This window comes from Pieris napi, chromosome 6 (assembly GCF_905475465.1).
Source record: "Pieris napi chromosome 6, ilPieNapi1.2, whole genome shotgun sequence".
NCBI classification, from domain to species: Eukaryota; Metazoa; Arthropoda; class Insecta; order Lepidoptera; family Pieridae; genus Pieris; species Pieris napi.
In genome coordinates, this window is record NC_062239.1 from 10664215 (window position 1) to 10679855 (window position 15641).

Below are 15641 nucleotides of genomic sequence, written 5' to 3' on the forward strand. Positions count from 1 at the left end.
AACCAATTCGACTTAGGGTCATCAAGAAAAGAGCGTACCAATTCTTAAAAGGCCGGCAACGCACTCGCGAGCCCTCTGGAATTGAGAGTGTCCATGGGCGGCGGTATCACTTAACATCAGGTGAGCCTCCTGCCCATTTGCCCCCTGTTCTATTAAAAAAAAAATCCGATCTTATGGGAGAAAAAGCACAACAGATAAACACTTTGCGATAGACGTGAATACTACTAGTCGATTGTGTTTAGAGATAATCAGTAGTTGTGGTACAGCTACTGATTATCAGGTTCATTCAAGTTCAAACATAATTTAATCAGAACTAACCTCTTATGCCTAAAACATTTATATGAAAAATACTGCGCCCCTAGTGTTTACGCGCAGAAACGAAATTTCTCAATACTCTATAATTAGCATACATAAAATATCTAATCGTAAATCAACGTAAAAATGTCACGTAAATATCGTATTTTATAAATAATAATAAAAAATGTTAAATTGCGTACAATTCCCTCAAAGGCCGGAAACACACCCGTAAGCAGCTGTCACATGAAAAGAAGAAATCATGTACTCACACTCTTCACATTTGGGCGTCTCTCCGCTCCAAGTCCCAAACGAACAGACAACAATGGGATTTCCCTTCAACTCATATCCATCCTTACACCTGAATCGAGCCTTCATACCGTGTTCAGTTTTTGGAGCTATCACCATACCATTTCTGGGAAATTTTGGCATTTTCTTGCACCTGGAAAATATATGACATTGTTTAGTTTGAATACTGTCCGTCACGTAGCACTTAATTTGGCAGACCTTTAGGCGTCTATTCCATTGAAGCAAAAGGCAATTCACCTTCTGTGTGTTTCAAAACAATAACTGTGGCGCCCGTAATAAGTAGTACTACGTCTTCAAGGCAAACTATTTAAGAGTTTCATCATCGGACGTCAAGGCAAAATACAAAATACCATCCGTATCACCTCGACGTCCGTCGTTCCACAACTGAGCGTTTTCTAAGGCAGTTTTTGCCGCGCACCACTACTATGTGGAACCAGCTGCCCACTGAAGTATTTTCGAACCAATACGACTTAGGGTCCTTCAAGAAAAGAGCGTACCAATTCTTGAAAGGCCGGCAACGCACTTGCGAGCCTTCTGGCATTGTGAGTGTCCATGGGCGGCGGTATCACTTAACATCAGGTAAGCCTCCTGCCCGTTTGCCTCCTACTACATTAAAACAAAAAAAAAAAATACCTGGCTGGTTGACAACGTGGTATCTGCGTCCAAGTTCCATTGTTACAGGTGATCGCAGCGTTAGTAGACGGAAACTCGTAGTCTTTCTCGCACTCTACTACGATTATTTCACCTGGAATAAAATATATGTTCAGTTTATCTTTATTTAAGTAAGTCTGTAAACCTTTGAAAGATATGTTACAGTTACAACCTCTGTTCTGAAACGTAAACATTCTAATGCTGTGTTGGCCTAGTGGCTTCAGGTTGCAAGTCATCGCTGATTCTATCTATTTACCTCTTCTCGGACGGTAAGGGAAACCAGCATGCATTAGACTCAAGAAGTCGAAGGTGTACTATACAATACCATAAGTTGTCACCAGAATGTTTAGCCACTATTATTTGATTATCATCTATAGATTTAATAATTGTTTTACTAGACTTGCTTTTGTTTATCAATATATACTAACTGCTCCTGAATATTTACCGTACTAGAACATATAAATTAATATTCTATACGAACCATGTTGGACCATAGTAGAGCTACGAACTATCTGTGTATGCTCCTGAGTGTCGTTTGCACTTGTTTTATTTTCCTTCAGCACGACGCTACCCTGAGAGACATGCGGCACTACGCAGGGAGCTGAAAGTTAAACAAAGGTGCACTTACGAAAAGTATTCAAAGATTTTGTTTTGCAAATAGCGATTATAACTTATTTGTCAAGGATATGGTTATATAAATTCAATAAGAAAGGTTTTCAGAAAGGTACCTATACGGTCTCTGAACATTTCAAGTGTCTTTCTTACACATATACCGTTACACACCGTAAATCATAATTTCGAGAGCAAACATTGATTAATTAAGATTTAGTAATGTTTATGGGTTTGCCAAAATACGTTAGTACCAGTGAGCGATTGAAAGAAGTATGGATTTAAACTAAGCGACAAACAGAAATGTGAAAGTATCCACAGAGAAACCATAATAATAGATACTGCCTACAACTCAAATGGAAATGAGCAGGTTACGTAGCCCGATTCAGATGGAGACTGGCCCAAAAGAACAAAGAAACAAGGGCACAAAAAAAATGGGCGGACGAGATTGAAAGGATAGGATGGTAAACTTGGAGGAGGCTTTGTCCCGGATGGGGGCCGCATCAAAGATTAATAAAATTGTATATATATTTATTTTTGTATATTATTTGTAAATAAGATGTGGACAAATAAAGGCTAACCAGTTCAAGGAACGAAGAATATCCACTTCTTCCCTGTGTCTTTATTCTTCCGCGTAACATAATTGTTTAGCTTATAAGTTTATCCAAAACACAAACTTAGAATCATAAATAAATTTATTAATTTATATTATTAAGGCTTATTGTTGCTTTACCGTGGTGCATTCACGGTAATTAATCAATAGATAAATTGATTTATACTTTATACTAAGGGAATTTAATCGGCTACTAGTTCAGTTATCAGTTTTTGCTCTATTACAAATTGTAATAGACCAAAAAGTAGAATTACCATATAAGAAAATAATTATCAAAACACATAAGCTACGGAATTAAGTTTCCTTTTATATACTTTAGCAGCGTCCAAATAAACTTACCCAAGCACATTGGCAACGGATGACTCCAAGTACCATCGCTCTGACATATCGCAGAACCATTGCCTTCCATCCTCATTCCATCCTGACATCTGAAGATAATGGAAGCCCCCAGACCGGTCCCCGACGATATATTCTCCAACCACCCGTTCCATAGCTGACCGGGATGACCGCAATTAATTTCTGAAAGGACAAAAATGTTGGACTTAGCAGTATCGTGACATTCGCTCGGACGGTGAAGGAAAACATCATGAGGAAACATGTCTTAGACACAAAAAGTCGACGGCGTGTGTCAGGCACTGGAGGTTAATCACCTGTCTGTTAAATTGAAAAATGATCATGGAACAGATTTAGAAATCTGAGGCCTAGGCCTAAACAGGTTGTAGCACCACTGATTTTTTTTCATTTACAATAGATAATTTTAATTGTAAATTCGATGTTTAATAACTATAGCGTAATATTTCAACTAGATGAACTTGACGTATTTTACAGTTTATGTTCTTTGCAAGAGTAAATAATAATCGATAAATTATTGTGTATTCTATATGCGATGCGTATATACAGGCAGCAACGAGCAAACGGGCAAAATGCTCACTTAATGTTAGGTGATACTGCACCCATAGAATCTCACGCTGCCAAAAGTTTAGGCGCTAAAATCAGAGATCACCCATTCGTGTCCTGTTTATGTGTCGTATAGAATTATATATTCTTTGTATAATAATAGATTCGTGTCCTGTTTATGAGAAATATGAGTGCTGCAGGTCGAGTGACAGATCAATATCTTTACAATTCAGATTAAAATGTTCAGTCTATTTGGATAAGGGTATGCAATAATACAGTATTAATTTCCTAAAATGGTTCCGTAATGGTATTATAGTATAATTCCCAACCTATATATGTATCTATAGCCTTCTATCAGGCAAACTCCTGGTTAAATTTAATAATAGACCGTTTATCAATGTATATGTAAATTTACCTTTGCATAGAGGCTGCGTTCCCGACCATTTCTTATCAGCGCCGCAACGCCGCGTAGCGTCTCCAACAAGTCGGTATCCATACTTGCATTCATAAGATACCACCGAGTTATAAGCGCAAGAGGTGTACACAGCCTTTCCATGCCTCGGAGCCTCAGGGGGAGGACACTGGACCTGCGTGACCACTAGATGGCGACAGCGTCGCATTAACATCCGAAAGATGGCGTTATACTTAGAAACCAACTTCAAAACAACGAGAACCAATTTTAAATGAGAAAATTCGAATAAGGGCGGTTAAAGACTAGCGCTTTTTACATAAGCTCTTTGGAAGCGCATGTAGGCACGTATAGGCTCGCCTTTGGCACGCGCGCAACTCGTACGAGCGTTGTCGCGCTTCTAAGCTCTTATAAGCGTGACCCACTAGAATCACTTCGCAGTTCTGGGTAGAGTGTAGTAAAGTGACCGGTTCTCTGTCTTGATGCAACCATCGATGACACCCAGCACCTTTTCGCTTTCTCAGTCGACGGCCAATAAGTAACGCAAATTGCAATATTTCTGCGTCAGAATCTATGTTGATCCACGACGCCACTACCGGTTCGAGCGAACACGATAAAATATGTCAGTTTACGCGCGTCTGGTTTTTTGAAGCGCGTATGCTGAAACGACCGTATACGCGCATAAAAATACGCTAGCCTGAAACCGCCCTATAGCAAAGATTTTTTGAAGTCGGTCACAAGAAACTCATGCAACATGCAGAAATAAAAAACGGATAGTTGTTTTAAAATTTATTTGTCTACTATTCTAATACAATATTTGGCTACCGATCTACTAGGCGAGAGGCAGTTAAAAATCTTTTTTACCATGGCCATACTGATACTACGTTAATTCTGATAACATTTCTATTGGTTCAACAACTACTATATGTAATGATTCAAACTGTCCCCTTCTCTCCTTCTGTTCAGCAGCAGGAAAGGAGAAAAAAGAAGGTTTAAAAATTATTAATAAACACAATATATTATATCACACTTTGTATTGGATGACGAAAATATGTTTTACGAGAAACATAGATTTTGGAAATAATAGTAGAATAATTGTAAAAACGATTACTTTTTTATCATAAAATTTATAAATATTAAATTCGTTAAAAATTCTTAAACGCTTTAATTATTGCCAACCAAATCAAAGCAAGCAGCAAGTCTCTAATACAAAGTGGGTACCAGATTGCGTCATGACAATGGTATTGCTGATGATAGCCATGATAAGAGAAAGCGCCATGCTGCTAGTCACCGAACAAGATTTTAAAACCATGCACATTCCAAAGGTCCAAGTCGGCAACTACATTGTCACGAAGCAATGCCATAGAAAAGAAGTTTAGTGATGAGCCAGCCGAATTTTCACCCTAAATAATTGAAATCTAAAAATAACTAGTTGATTTAATCATCATTTATATTATTAATTTCATTTCTAATGTACAATATCTATTGTATCCATCATCTGAAAAGGTTTGTATCGATAAAAATAAAATAATTTTGTCGAACAATACCACTATTCACCGAGCATAAACGTTGTTCCATTCACCAAGAATACCTAGAGTTTCAAACCGTTAACAATAGTCTCGCAATTAGGTTAATAAAAAGTAACTTGGTATAATTAAAAACTTCTCGGTTTGGCCTCATCACTAAATGCAAATTATCTAAAGAACATTGTGAAAGTGTCGGGAACACTTACGAACACACGTAGGAAGCTCCTTCGGGGCCCAAGCTCCGTCAGCTTGGCAGTAACGCTCCGCCTTTCCAACGAGCTCAAAGCCCTGACCACACTGCACCACAGCGCGACACCCGAACGTGTGACAGTCGGCTGTTACCCAACCATGGGGCACTTCACCAGGCTCACCGCAAGAACGGGCTGTGTAATTTAAACATAAATTACGTATAGAAATATAATTATTTAACAAATGTAACAAAATATTGTAAACCTATTTTAAAAGAGTAAGTGTGGAGTTTCTTGCCCATTCTTCTCCACACGAAACTTCCTTATGGAAGGGGCAACTAGAATCTTCTTTATATTTTTTTTTGACGTTCAAAAGTGCCATTTTAGATGGTCTAATTGAAATAAATGATTTGACTTTTGAAAGTCTAATAAAAGCTAATTCAAGTCTACTAATTAGACTACGTAATTAAATTTATAGTTAAGAATGTGAAATTAAATTTTGTGTGATGTGGCTGAATATATGTTTTTCTAATTATTGCGTTATACAGGTGAATCAGGGAAAAGGGTTTTTAAAAGTTAATCAGCTAATAATCCCTAAAATATGGCGAGGGGCCCGATGGCTGACCATGCGTCATACTCGTGAACGGGTGCTACTTGTGGTGACTGGTCGTACTTGAATTCGTGTATGCGGTGATATTAGTTATTTCGACTATGTGTTTGCGTGTTATTTCCACGAGAATGTAAGTGCGTGCTCCTATTTCACCATGCCTCCTGCTGATAGAGGACAAGTCTTTGTTTTTAATTTATGTTATTATTATTAATTACTTAAGATGTCATGTGGAACATGGTGTAATAGTTGCAGGTCCTTACAAACGCCAGTTTTATTGCCAGTTCTTCTCTTCCGTTCTACGCCCTTGATTTGAAAACTGGCACTAAATGTAAAGTTAGAAGCATTTCATATACATTTCTTTTTTTTGACGTTCATAAGTGTACATTGTGTTCTTCTTCCTATCCGTTGCACTCTTGACAGAGCGGTCGTGATCGCTAGGAAGTAATTGTAGTAGTAGGGGCAGATGTGATGCGCATCACGACGTTTTGCCATCGTTGCCTATTAATGGTCATAACATTGTGTTACCTATATGATTAAATGATTTTTGAATGGAATGGAATTGAATAATATACATAGGACAATAATGGTGTTATTCACCAACTTACGTTCACAAGTAATATCCGGTCCATACCATGATGCCTGTCTGTCAATAGCCAGGCATTTAGCTCTAGGAAAGCCGTTGGTGACGTAGCCAGTATGACAATTGTACTGAACAGTCGCGTCCAGGTCGAAGGTTGCCTGCTCTGGCAGTGCTGAGTGACGGGCGTGAGGAATCGTTGGTGGTTGGAGACAATAGACTGGAATTTTATTTAATCTCAATAGTGATGTAGATAGATATAACCTTAGACGTTTGTTAGATCGTAAAGATCGTAAAAGTAATTAATTTAATCGAATAAATTCCTTTTCAATTATCGACTCCAAATCCCACTAAAAAGTCACTTAAAAGGTTTCTTATTTGAATTGTACTTGTATTGTAAAGGAATTTAATTTTTTAAATGTTTATTTACATACAAGCGACATGATTTTGTTTCATTTTAGACACCACTATTTTGTTAAGTTTACCCTCTTCTAAAAATAATGGATTTAATCTTTATTAAATTTCTTTTAAAATTGTAAAATAGACTCGCACTAAAAAGTATCCAATACGGTTTCTTATTTAAATTGTACTTGTAAAGGAATTGAATTTAATAAGTGTTTATTTACAAGCGACTTGCTTACTTGGAAATTTATACAAGCGACATGAAGACTCATTCATAAAATTTTGATTAGTCAAGACAAAACTCAACTTTAACATATTTCACTTTAATAAGCGCAAGATGATGACTAATTCTTTTCACTCGTGTAGTTTTGCGAAGGATAAACGAGACAAAACATTTTAATGAAGTAACTAAATATATCCTACTTTTTTTCCCCTTTGCAGTAGAGACTCTTGGGCCGTGGGGTTCAAGTGCATAGATGCTAATTTATTGAAGTTGGCATCTTGTAGATAGTACCGGTGACCCCACATCGTATATGTACTAATATCATGGCAAACAAAGACTTAAAACCCGCAAATGTTCGATTTGACTTATTTTCGGTTTCGTTATTATTTTCTATACCGAAAATATGTACAACCTTTAACTTGGGAAGCTGTCAAGATTTCCTAACAAAAGGAACATAATTTAATACTCTGTACCTAACCGCACGATCGTCTGTCGAGTCCTGATATAGAACTCGCTATAATTATATTTTGATATCTTTATAAAGCATTGTAATCGAGTCAAATTTAGGGTTGAATCAAAAGATTACGTATTTTGAGAAATTATTAATTATCCTCTGTAAAGTTACTTTTTACACAGCTTACAAGTGAATTACTCAAACCGATAAAATAAAATTAGGTTTTAAACCTTACAATGATTTTAACTGTAACGGGTATTTAATTTCGTCTCATTAAAGGTTTAAATTATAGATTTATTAATAAGCGATTAATAAATATGAAATAATAGTAATTATTTGTTAACTGATTGCTAACAGGGAGAAATTTATTTATATATAGCTGCGCCAACAGAAACACAAAACAAAAACAGAAAAGAGGAATGAAAAAATAAAATTTATAAACATTATGCACATAATGTTAATAATACAATAATGCTAACAATTAATGTTAACAAAAATAAATATTAAAAAAAAGACCTTTAATTATAAATCATAGCAAGAAATCCTAAAAAAAGTGATAACAGAATGCCCTTCCTGTAAAAATATCAAGATTTTTCGGGCCCTGCAGCCGATTCCACAGTTTAGCCATTATGTTCAGTGGAGCGTAGAACCCCAAATAGCGTTGGAGATAAAAAATGTATGGACGCTTTCTTGCAACATCTCAAACCTCTAGGAACAGAGCGCTGCCAAAACCGCTAAAGTTACACATATTATGTAATGTATGATGCAAATGTTTATCTTAAATATTCCTACAAAAAAGCCCGCCATAGTTTACATCTATATCTTATGTGTAAGTCAAAAAAAGGCAAGCTAAGTAAAGCCAATATAGTGAACCATAACTACAATAAAAATTGATAATTTATTTCAAATGAACATTTGGTAGTAATAAATAGATTTCTAAGTGAAAATAGATACTTTTATCGCTTTTGGTATTTAAAGTAGTTAAAATATGTCTTTCACGGTACATCATTTGATCAAATATTATTTAAATCTTGCGCAGACGAAGTCGCGGTCACCAGCTATTAGATAGTAAAGTTTAGCTAAAAATACTTACTATTCTCCTTACAAGCGGGAGGCTGTCCCGCCCATTTCCCGTCGGCTTGACAATTCCTACTCTGCAGACCAACTACGTGGTAGCCGCTGGGGCACGAATACACCGCCCTGAAAATTATTACACATTAAAAAGTCTACAAAAAATAATAGAAAATTACATAAAACTCCTTTAAACGCGAAGTAACATAACTCGACTGGCGTTTTTATAGCAATCTAGAGGCCAGCACTAGCAGTTTAAGTATCCATGGGCAGCGGTAGGTGCCCTTGCTAGCCAGCAGGTCATTTGCAAAAAAAATTTATAAAGGTTTATTGGATAATTAACTAACTTGTCTCCAAAGAGTCGTCCTGATAGCGTCACCGTCCCTATTTCCGGTTGTTCTAACTCCGGACACTCACGGTCTGTAACAAATTTAAAGACATAATTTTAGTTGATACAGTACCGAAATATAATTCTTAGTGCTATGCCCAAGCGAAGCCACGCTCGACACAAATATTATAAAAAACTATATATTATTTTCTATGTTTGTAAAGTTGAAACTAATTTAAAGAAATAATGTACAATATTTTACTTATTGTAAATAAGTTATGACTTTGACTTGTAAAGTTTTCGCTAAGAGATGATGTGTAATCACTCACCTCTATAGGTAAATGTATAATTGTATATATATATTAACGGCTATTAAATAGAAAATTATCGATCATTATTTCCATTTATGAATGCAGAGAACAAGCTTGATAATTATACATAACGATATAAAAGTATTAACTCCATATATGTATAATTATAAATATATTGCAATATAATCTCGCTATTTTGTACACTGTCGGGAAATTTCATCGTCACAATTTTAGTTGTGAGCGGAAATGATAGCCCTCATTATTTAAGGAAAAGTCTTTATTTTATTTGTTATAATTGTATCTGGCTGGTTTTTGACGAAATTAATAAGATTAATTCAAAAAAAGAAACAAATTAGTAAAACGTTGTTTGCAGCTCTTTTCATTTGTTTTACTTTCTGTCAAAACTAATAAAGCTGAAGAAAAATTAATATATTTTTATTTAATCAACAAAATAAACTGAAACACAAGCGAAAAATTGTTTATGGCCATAATGTTTATGGATTTAGTGTCAGTAAGAATGTTAGTTTCAAAGATGCACATCTGGTCCCCTTGTTAGGGATAAAATGAACGACATTTTTGAAAAAAGGAACGTAAGATCGGCTTAAATACTACAACACAAGAACTGTAAATTGACCACAAAACAGTCAACAGGTAGTTCGATCAAAAAGACCCAAAATGGGCCCACACAAATCAACACTTCATTGTTATTGTTCCGAAAGATAATATTTACATAAATAGTGTCAGGTATACAATAAATTATACAGAGTTAAATCAGTATTTTACACGTGTATCATTAAAATTCAACGTATTATATCGCTATGATGAATATACGTTAAACCATAAAATTATTCAAATAGCAAACAAAAGGGTGGTACAAAATTGTCGAAACCGCGAAAAAGTTTAATTAAAACGCGCTGCGAGCAACGAAATTAATTTAATTTAACATTATTCATTGAACGGTATTTTCGGCATTGTTATCACTGTATAGAAATTATATATAGTAACATTCTAATGTTTATGGATTTAGCATCAATATGAATGTTAATTTTAAAGATGCACATCGACACCTTGTTACGGATAAAATGAACGACATTTGTGCAAAAAGGAACGTAAGATCGTCGAACGTAGTCCCCGCGACATTGATTCGAAAATCCGACGGAAATCGTTAGTTTTGACATATAGGTCAGATCTATTACACACTAATTTAAAATTTATAAAGCCATTGTTTGATACGCGCCAATCTCAGAAACTATTGGATTAATAATATTATTACGTCAAACAGTCCCCTGATCTAGCAACGCATAGACAATGAAATAATACGGGTGTAACCGCGGGGCACAGCCAGTTCAAATATTTCCCAGCAGTTGTGCTGATTAAACTCATACAGACATTGGTATGCAAAAGTCGTTTTTGTAAACTAAACTTATTTGATCGGCAAACGTTGAACTGCCATGTAAATTATTGAAAATGGTGGTTTTTCAAAATATGTTTTTTAATGCCAAATGAAATTAAGAATATAAAAATGTCCAAGAAATAACCCTTGTTATTTGCAAGAGTTTTGTTTTGGCCACCCTTATCACTTGGGAATAACGACCTATTCGACTATAGATTTTTTAAAATAAAAATCGGAGATATGAAAACTATTTACATATGGATTATAACTATTGACAATTAGTTTTGGTATAATATATTCTACCCAATAAAAAACAAAACTAAAATATGTTTATTATGGAAAATAAGATAAAAGTATCACTTATTCCACGTCATTAAATTATTAATTATTATTAATTATTAACTACTCATCGGTAAAGAAGACAGGGATATGCTAAGCTAAGCCAGAAACAATATCAAATATTTTTAACCATCCATCTCTCTCCAAACATTTCATCATTTATCATAAAACTATTTCGTCAGACAGGTGTTCATACATCAATTTCACCTTGTATTGTATCTCACAATTTTGATACACCATTTATTATACTGCGTGTAATTATTTTCGTTTATCACACTGAAACCTAAGTTTCTTTTGAAGTGCTAAGTTTCGAAGCTGGGTTTTGGTTAGTATGGCATATAACTTAAAAGTCCTATATATACATAGACACGTATTTCCCTAATGTGATAAATAAGGTTCGAAGACCTCGGGGGCGGTTTCCTAAATGAACTGACAATTAAGGTTCGAATTCCCGTTGGAACACAGATTAAAATTGATTTTCTGACACTGATGGGTTGTCTCAATCAAATAGTCTGACATACATTGTTACGCAGCAGGTTTTGGTCTGTCGTGTGCCTGGACCGCCAAGGTTCGGTAGGGTTCTTTTTAATGTTTTCTAGATAATTCCCCGAATATGTAGTCGTCAGAGGTATTAAATAGCTTACGTAAATGGTATTGGTAACCCGAATGATTAAACACTACTACCTATTTCTTTTTAACAACTTTTTGTAAGACCAAACAACAAATCCCAAAGAGATGCCATTTAAGCTAATTGAATATTATTTCCTTTAAATTTGTCTCTGTTACTTTTATGCCCATAGCTTGTTCATTGTTACAACTGTCGTATCCATACATTGAACAGTCGCGTCGGTTAAGGCCGATTTACATTATCTTAGTGTTTAGGAGAGTGCTTTAGTACAACTTGAAAGGCAAGTTCTTTAGCGTAGCGTTTAGTAAAGCAAGTACCGTTTACATGTTTCAACTAAAGTACTATCCTAAAGCACTCTCCTAAACACTAAGATAGTGTAAATCGGCCTTTAGAACATGTAACACCGTCTCTTCAAGTCTTCAGCTGTATTCCTGCAGCACTTTGTATACGACAAGAATCCACCGTGACCTGTCCACATCTGGGTAATCAATCCCGTTGGTTTTATTTGTATTTTTTTTAAAATTAATTATTGTTTAAGGGTTACGGGTTACGTTTATATAGCAGTCTTTGAAACACGTGTATACTTTGGTATCTCACGGCAAATTTAAGACGAGTGGCAAGAGAGAGTATTGAGAAAATATCATGGATTGCTGTTTGAATATTTGCAACAAGAAAATCCAAAATGCCTTGAAGGCAAATGGATGCATAAGTGAAAATAAACAACTCAGGCGAGAATCTTGATGATATCTGAGTACTTCGGAGATTTTCGCCTTTCTCGCTGTTACAGTCATGAATTTCGTACGGGATTTATGATATAGGCAACAATGAGATAAAGTGCAACGATTTCTACATACTTTAAAGTCTTAGTGCATAGATAGAAAAGTATTTGGTTCACAGGCGTGATACGACCTCAGGATTGAGAGGTGCACACTTGTGGGGTATCAACTTAAGCCACGGCGTGGCCAGGTGAGCAGTTATTACTAAAACCACCTCGGATAGTTTCAACTACATAGGGCCTAGGTGTCGTTTTTTCATCCTAACAATTAAAGTTCTATAAATATATTTTTTTATAGAACTCCTCTGAACACTCTCCATGGTAATGGTGACCCCACATCTCTACGCAACGCCAAAGGATCAAGCCGCTCGGAGAGGGATTGGTCGTCGACGATTCGAACAGCTCTTCGTTGAATACGGTCAAGTGGAAGGAGCTGGTACTGGGGAGCCCCCGCCCAGAGGTGAGAGCAGTACTCCATGTGGGGCCGAATTTGCGCTTTATATAGTTGCATGCGGTGGCCCGGAGTGAAGTACCGCCTCGCCTTGCTGAGCACACCAAGCTTTTTGGAGGCTAATTTAGCCTTTCCCTCCAAGTGACCGCGAAACTGAACGTCGTTCGATATGTCAACGTCAAGTATTCCAATGCTGGCTGTGGCTTTTTATTTTATATACGTTATTTACTTTGAACTAACTATGTCCCGGTTAGCGTAACTCTGAGTAATTCATTCGTAGCATTGTTATATTGATTGTCAAATGGACTATCTAACACAAAAATAATCAATTCCAACCATCGAAGTTATATTTAATAAAATAGATATTAATCATTCGAATTTTAAACTTAGTTACTAACTTAGTACGTGAGAGTAAGTTGGACAACGACACTTGGTCCATTACAAGTTAAAGTAAACTCGAGCTTTCAAGTTTCAAGACTTCAAGAGACGTATTTATATTGAAGAAGTTCAAATACGAACTTTGTGTTGATTCTCCAACTTCTAAAGGACCGACTATTTGTTCAGTAATTATTTATTTCTAAACACTTAAAGAAGAAATTATGTATTGCAGCGGGAGGCTTATAGCTATCTCGTTCAGGCAATCAAAATTATAAAAAAATATCAAGCAAGAGTTAAGTTGTAATTTACAATTTAGTTGAGTTATATAATGACAATTAAAAATTGTTAAATAGAACATTAAACCAAATTTAAAAGATTGTTTTTTTTGTATGGAATTCGCTGTTGGCCTTAAGAAACTTTACAGCTCATTACAGCCTGTACAGCCTTTACATAGTAATAATAAAATTTAATAAAAAGGTAATTAAAACAAATGTAAAAAGTTTGGTCCCTGTGTACCTTTAATGCTGGCAGCATTTCCTCGCCAAATTGCGGTACTTATTCGTTGAGCGAGAAAAGCACCAGCTCTGGGGTCACCGATCAATAAATAAATCATTGGGTTATTTTATAAAATATGAAAAAAACATTAACTGTAAAGAGTAATAAACATTTTGGAATTGATTTTAAGGTAACGATGAAGGTTTTATTCGCAATTATTTATCATATCAAGCCTTTTCGGTGCTATTCGGTGCTATTCTATTTTCCATAGAGAATCTCACTTATGTTAATTTATTGTTGCGTATAAATTATTCACAAACAAACCCGCAGAGCGTAGCTAGTTAGCGCTAATGAAGCTGCCGTTGACAACTAATTAGAGATATAATATAAGCTATCTGGACGACCTAATTACAGCGTAGATAAACCTAGATTTTCTTATTTAGATTTTATATTGTGCTTGGTATTTTTTGTACCTGAGAAGTTTTCCTAAATAATTGTTTACTATTTTCAGCTAATAATATATTCATACCTCTCAGATAAAATATTGTGGATTGCTTTTGGAATTTAATTTAGATTTTAATAGTTTTAGATTTTTTTATTATGTATGGTAGTTTTTGGCGGTAGTTTTTGGCGGAGCTGATTTTGGCGGTTCCGTTTTCTTTCAATTCTTTGACTGGTATTTGAACTAAATATTTATACGTCTGAAGGTAGTCTCTCTCCCTAAAATATGGCGAGGAGGCCGATAGCTGGCCATGCGTCATACTCGTGAACGGGTGCTACTTGTACTGACTGGTCGAACTATGTAGTTGCGTGTTGTTCCCACGAGAATGTCAGTGCGTGCTCCTATTTCACCATGCCTCCTGCTGATAGAGGACAAATCTTTGTTTTAAATTTATTTTATTATTATTAATTACTTAAGATGTCATGTGGAACATGGTGTAATGGTTGCAGCTCCTTACAAACATTGTGTAAAACAAAAAACTTGGCGATTAAAAAGAATCCGTCGTCCGTTCTACGCCCTTGATTTAAGAACTGGCAGTAAGTATAAAATTTGAAGCGTTTAGCATTTAATATGATTTTCTTTATTGACGTTCAAAAGGGTACATTGTGTGTCTAAATAAATACATGATTTTGACTTTCACAGGAATTCCCCAGTATAGAGCCCAGCCAGCGATCTGTAGGTATTTAATGCTATAATGGTATGAATTTAATTTAAAAAATAGTCACTTTTTGGGTGATGTTTTTTTGGTAGATTTTATTTAATAAAACTCGACTACCTGTAAATTCTTTTGTCCTTATATAGCCGTTAATCCATATTACCACTCTTACATAGAGAAATATTTAATGCGCAATACATTAGAGGCGAGAACTTCCGGAACTTGCTTCACTTCCGGAACTCCAGTGAATCCATTGCTTCCTTCTCTTTGTGTACGTTGTAATGTTTTATGACCTGTCTCCGCGTCGTAAACTTTGCGAAAAATTCAGTTTCCAAGTATTGCCCGTTTAAATATTATTTATTTAACGTACATAGAATTTACTATCGACGTTTCGAGTATTTTAACTTACTTGAAAATTATCAATTCGTTTGTAACGATTATCTAGTATAAAAGATTATCTAGTAAACAGGAATAGCTAGCAACTGAGCGTTTTCTAAGGCAGTTTTTGCCGCGCACCACCACTATGTGGAACCAGCTGCCCACTGAAGTATTT

At 35.5% G+C, this 15641-nt stretch overlaps 1 protein-coding gene across 6 annotated transcripts in view; it reads right to left on the minus strand.

Annotated features, from left to right (window-relative positions):
- The window catches only part of LOC125050524, a 75437-nt gene that overhangs the window by 15818 nt on the left and 43978 nt on the right, over positions 1–15641 (minus strand). For all 6 annotated transcript variants that reach the window (XM_047650428.1, XM_047650425.1, XM_047650427.1 and 3 more), the window contains exons 4-12: positions 9181–9253; positions 8856–8962; positions 6712–6903; positions 5515–5691; positions 3789–3971; positions 2816–2995; positions 1736–1855; positions 1237–1348; positions 567–736 (exon numbers count right to left, since the gene is read on the minus strand). In XM_047650428.1, coding sequence (XP_047506384.1) covers positions 567–736; positions 1237–1348; positions 1736–1855; positions 2816–2995; positions 3789–3971; positions 5515–5691; positions 6712–6903; positions 8856–8962; positions 9181–9253 — 1314 coding nt within the window. The remainder of the gene's footprint in view (positions 1–566; positions 737–1236; positions 1349–1735; positions 1856–2815; positions 2996–3788; positions 3972–5514; positions 5692–6711; positions 6904–8855; positions 8963–9180; positions 9254–15641) is intronic.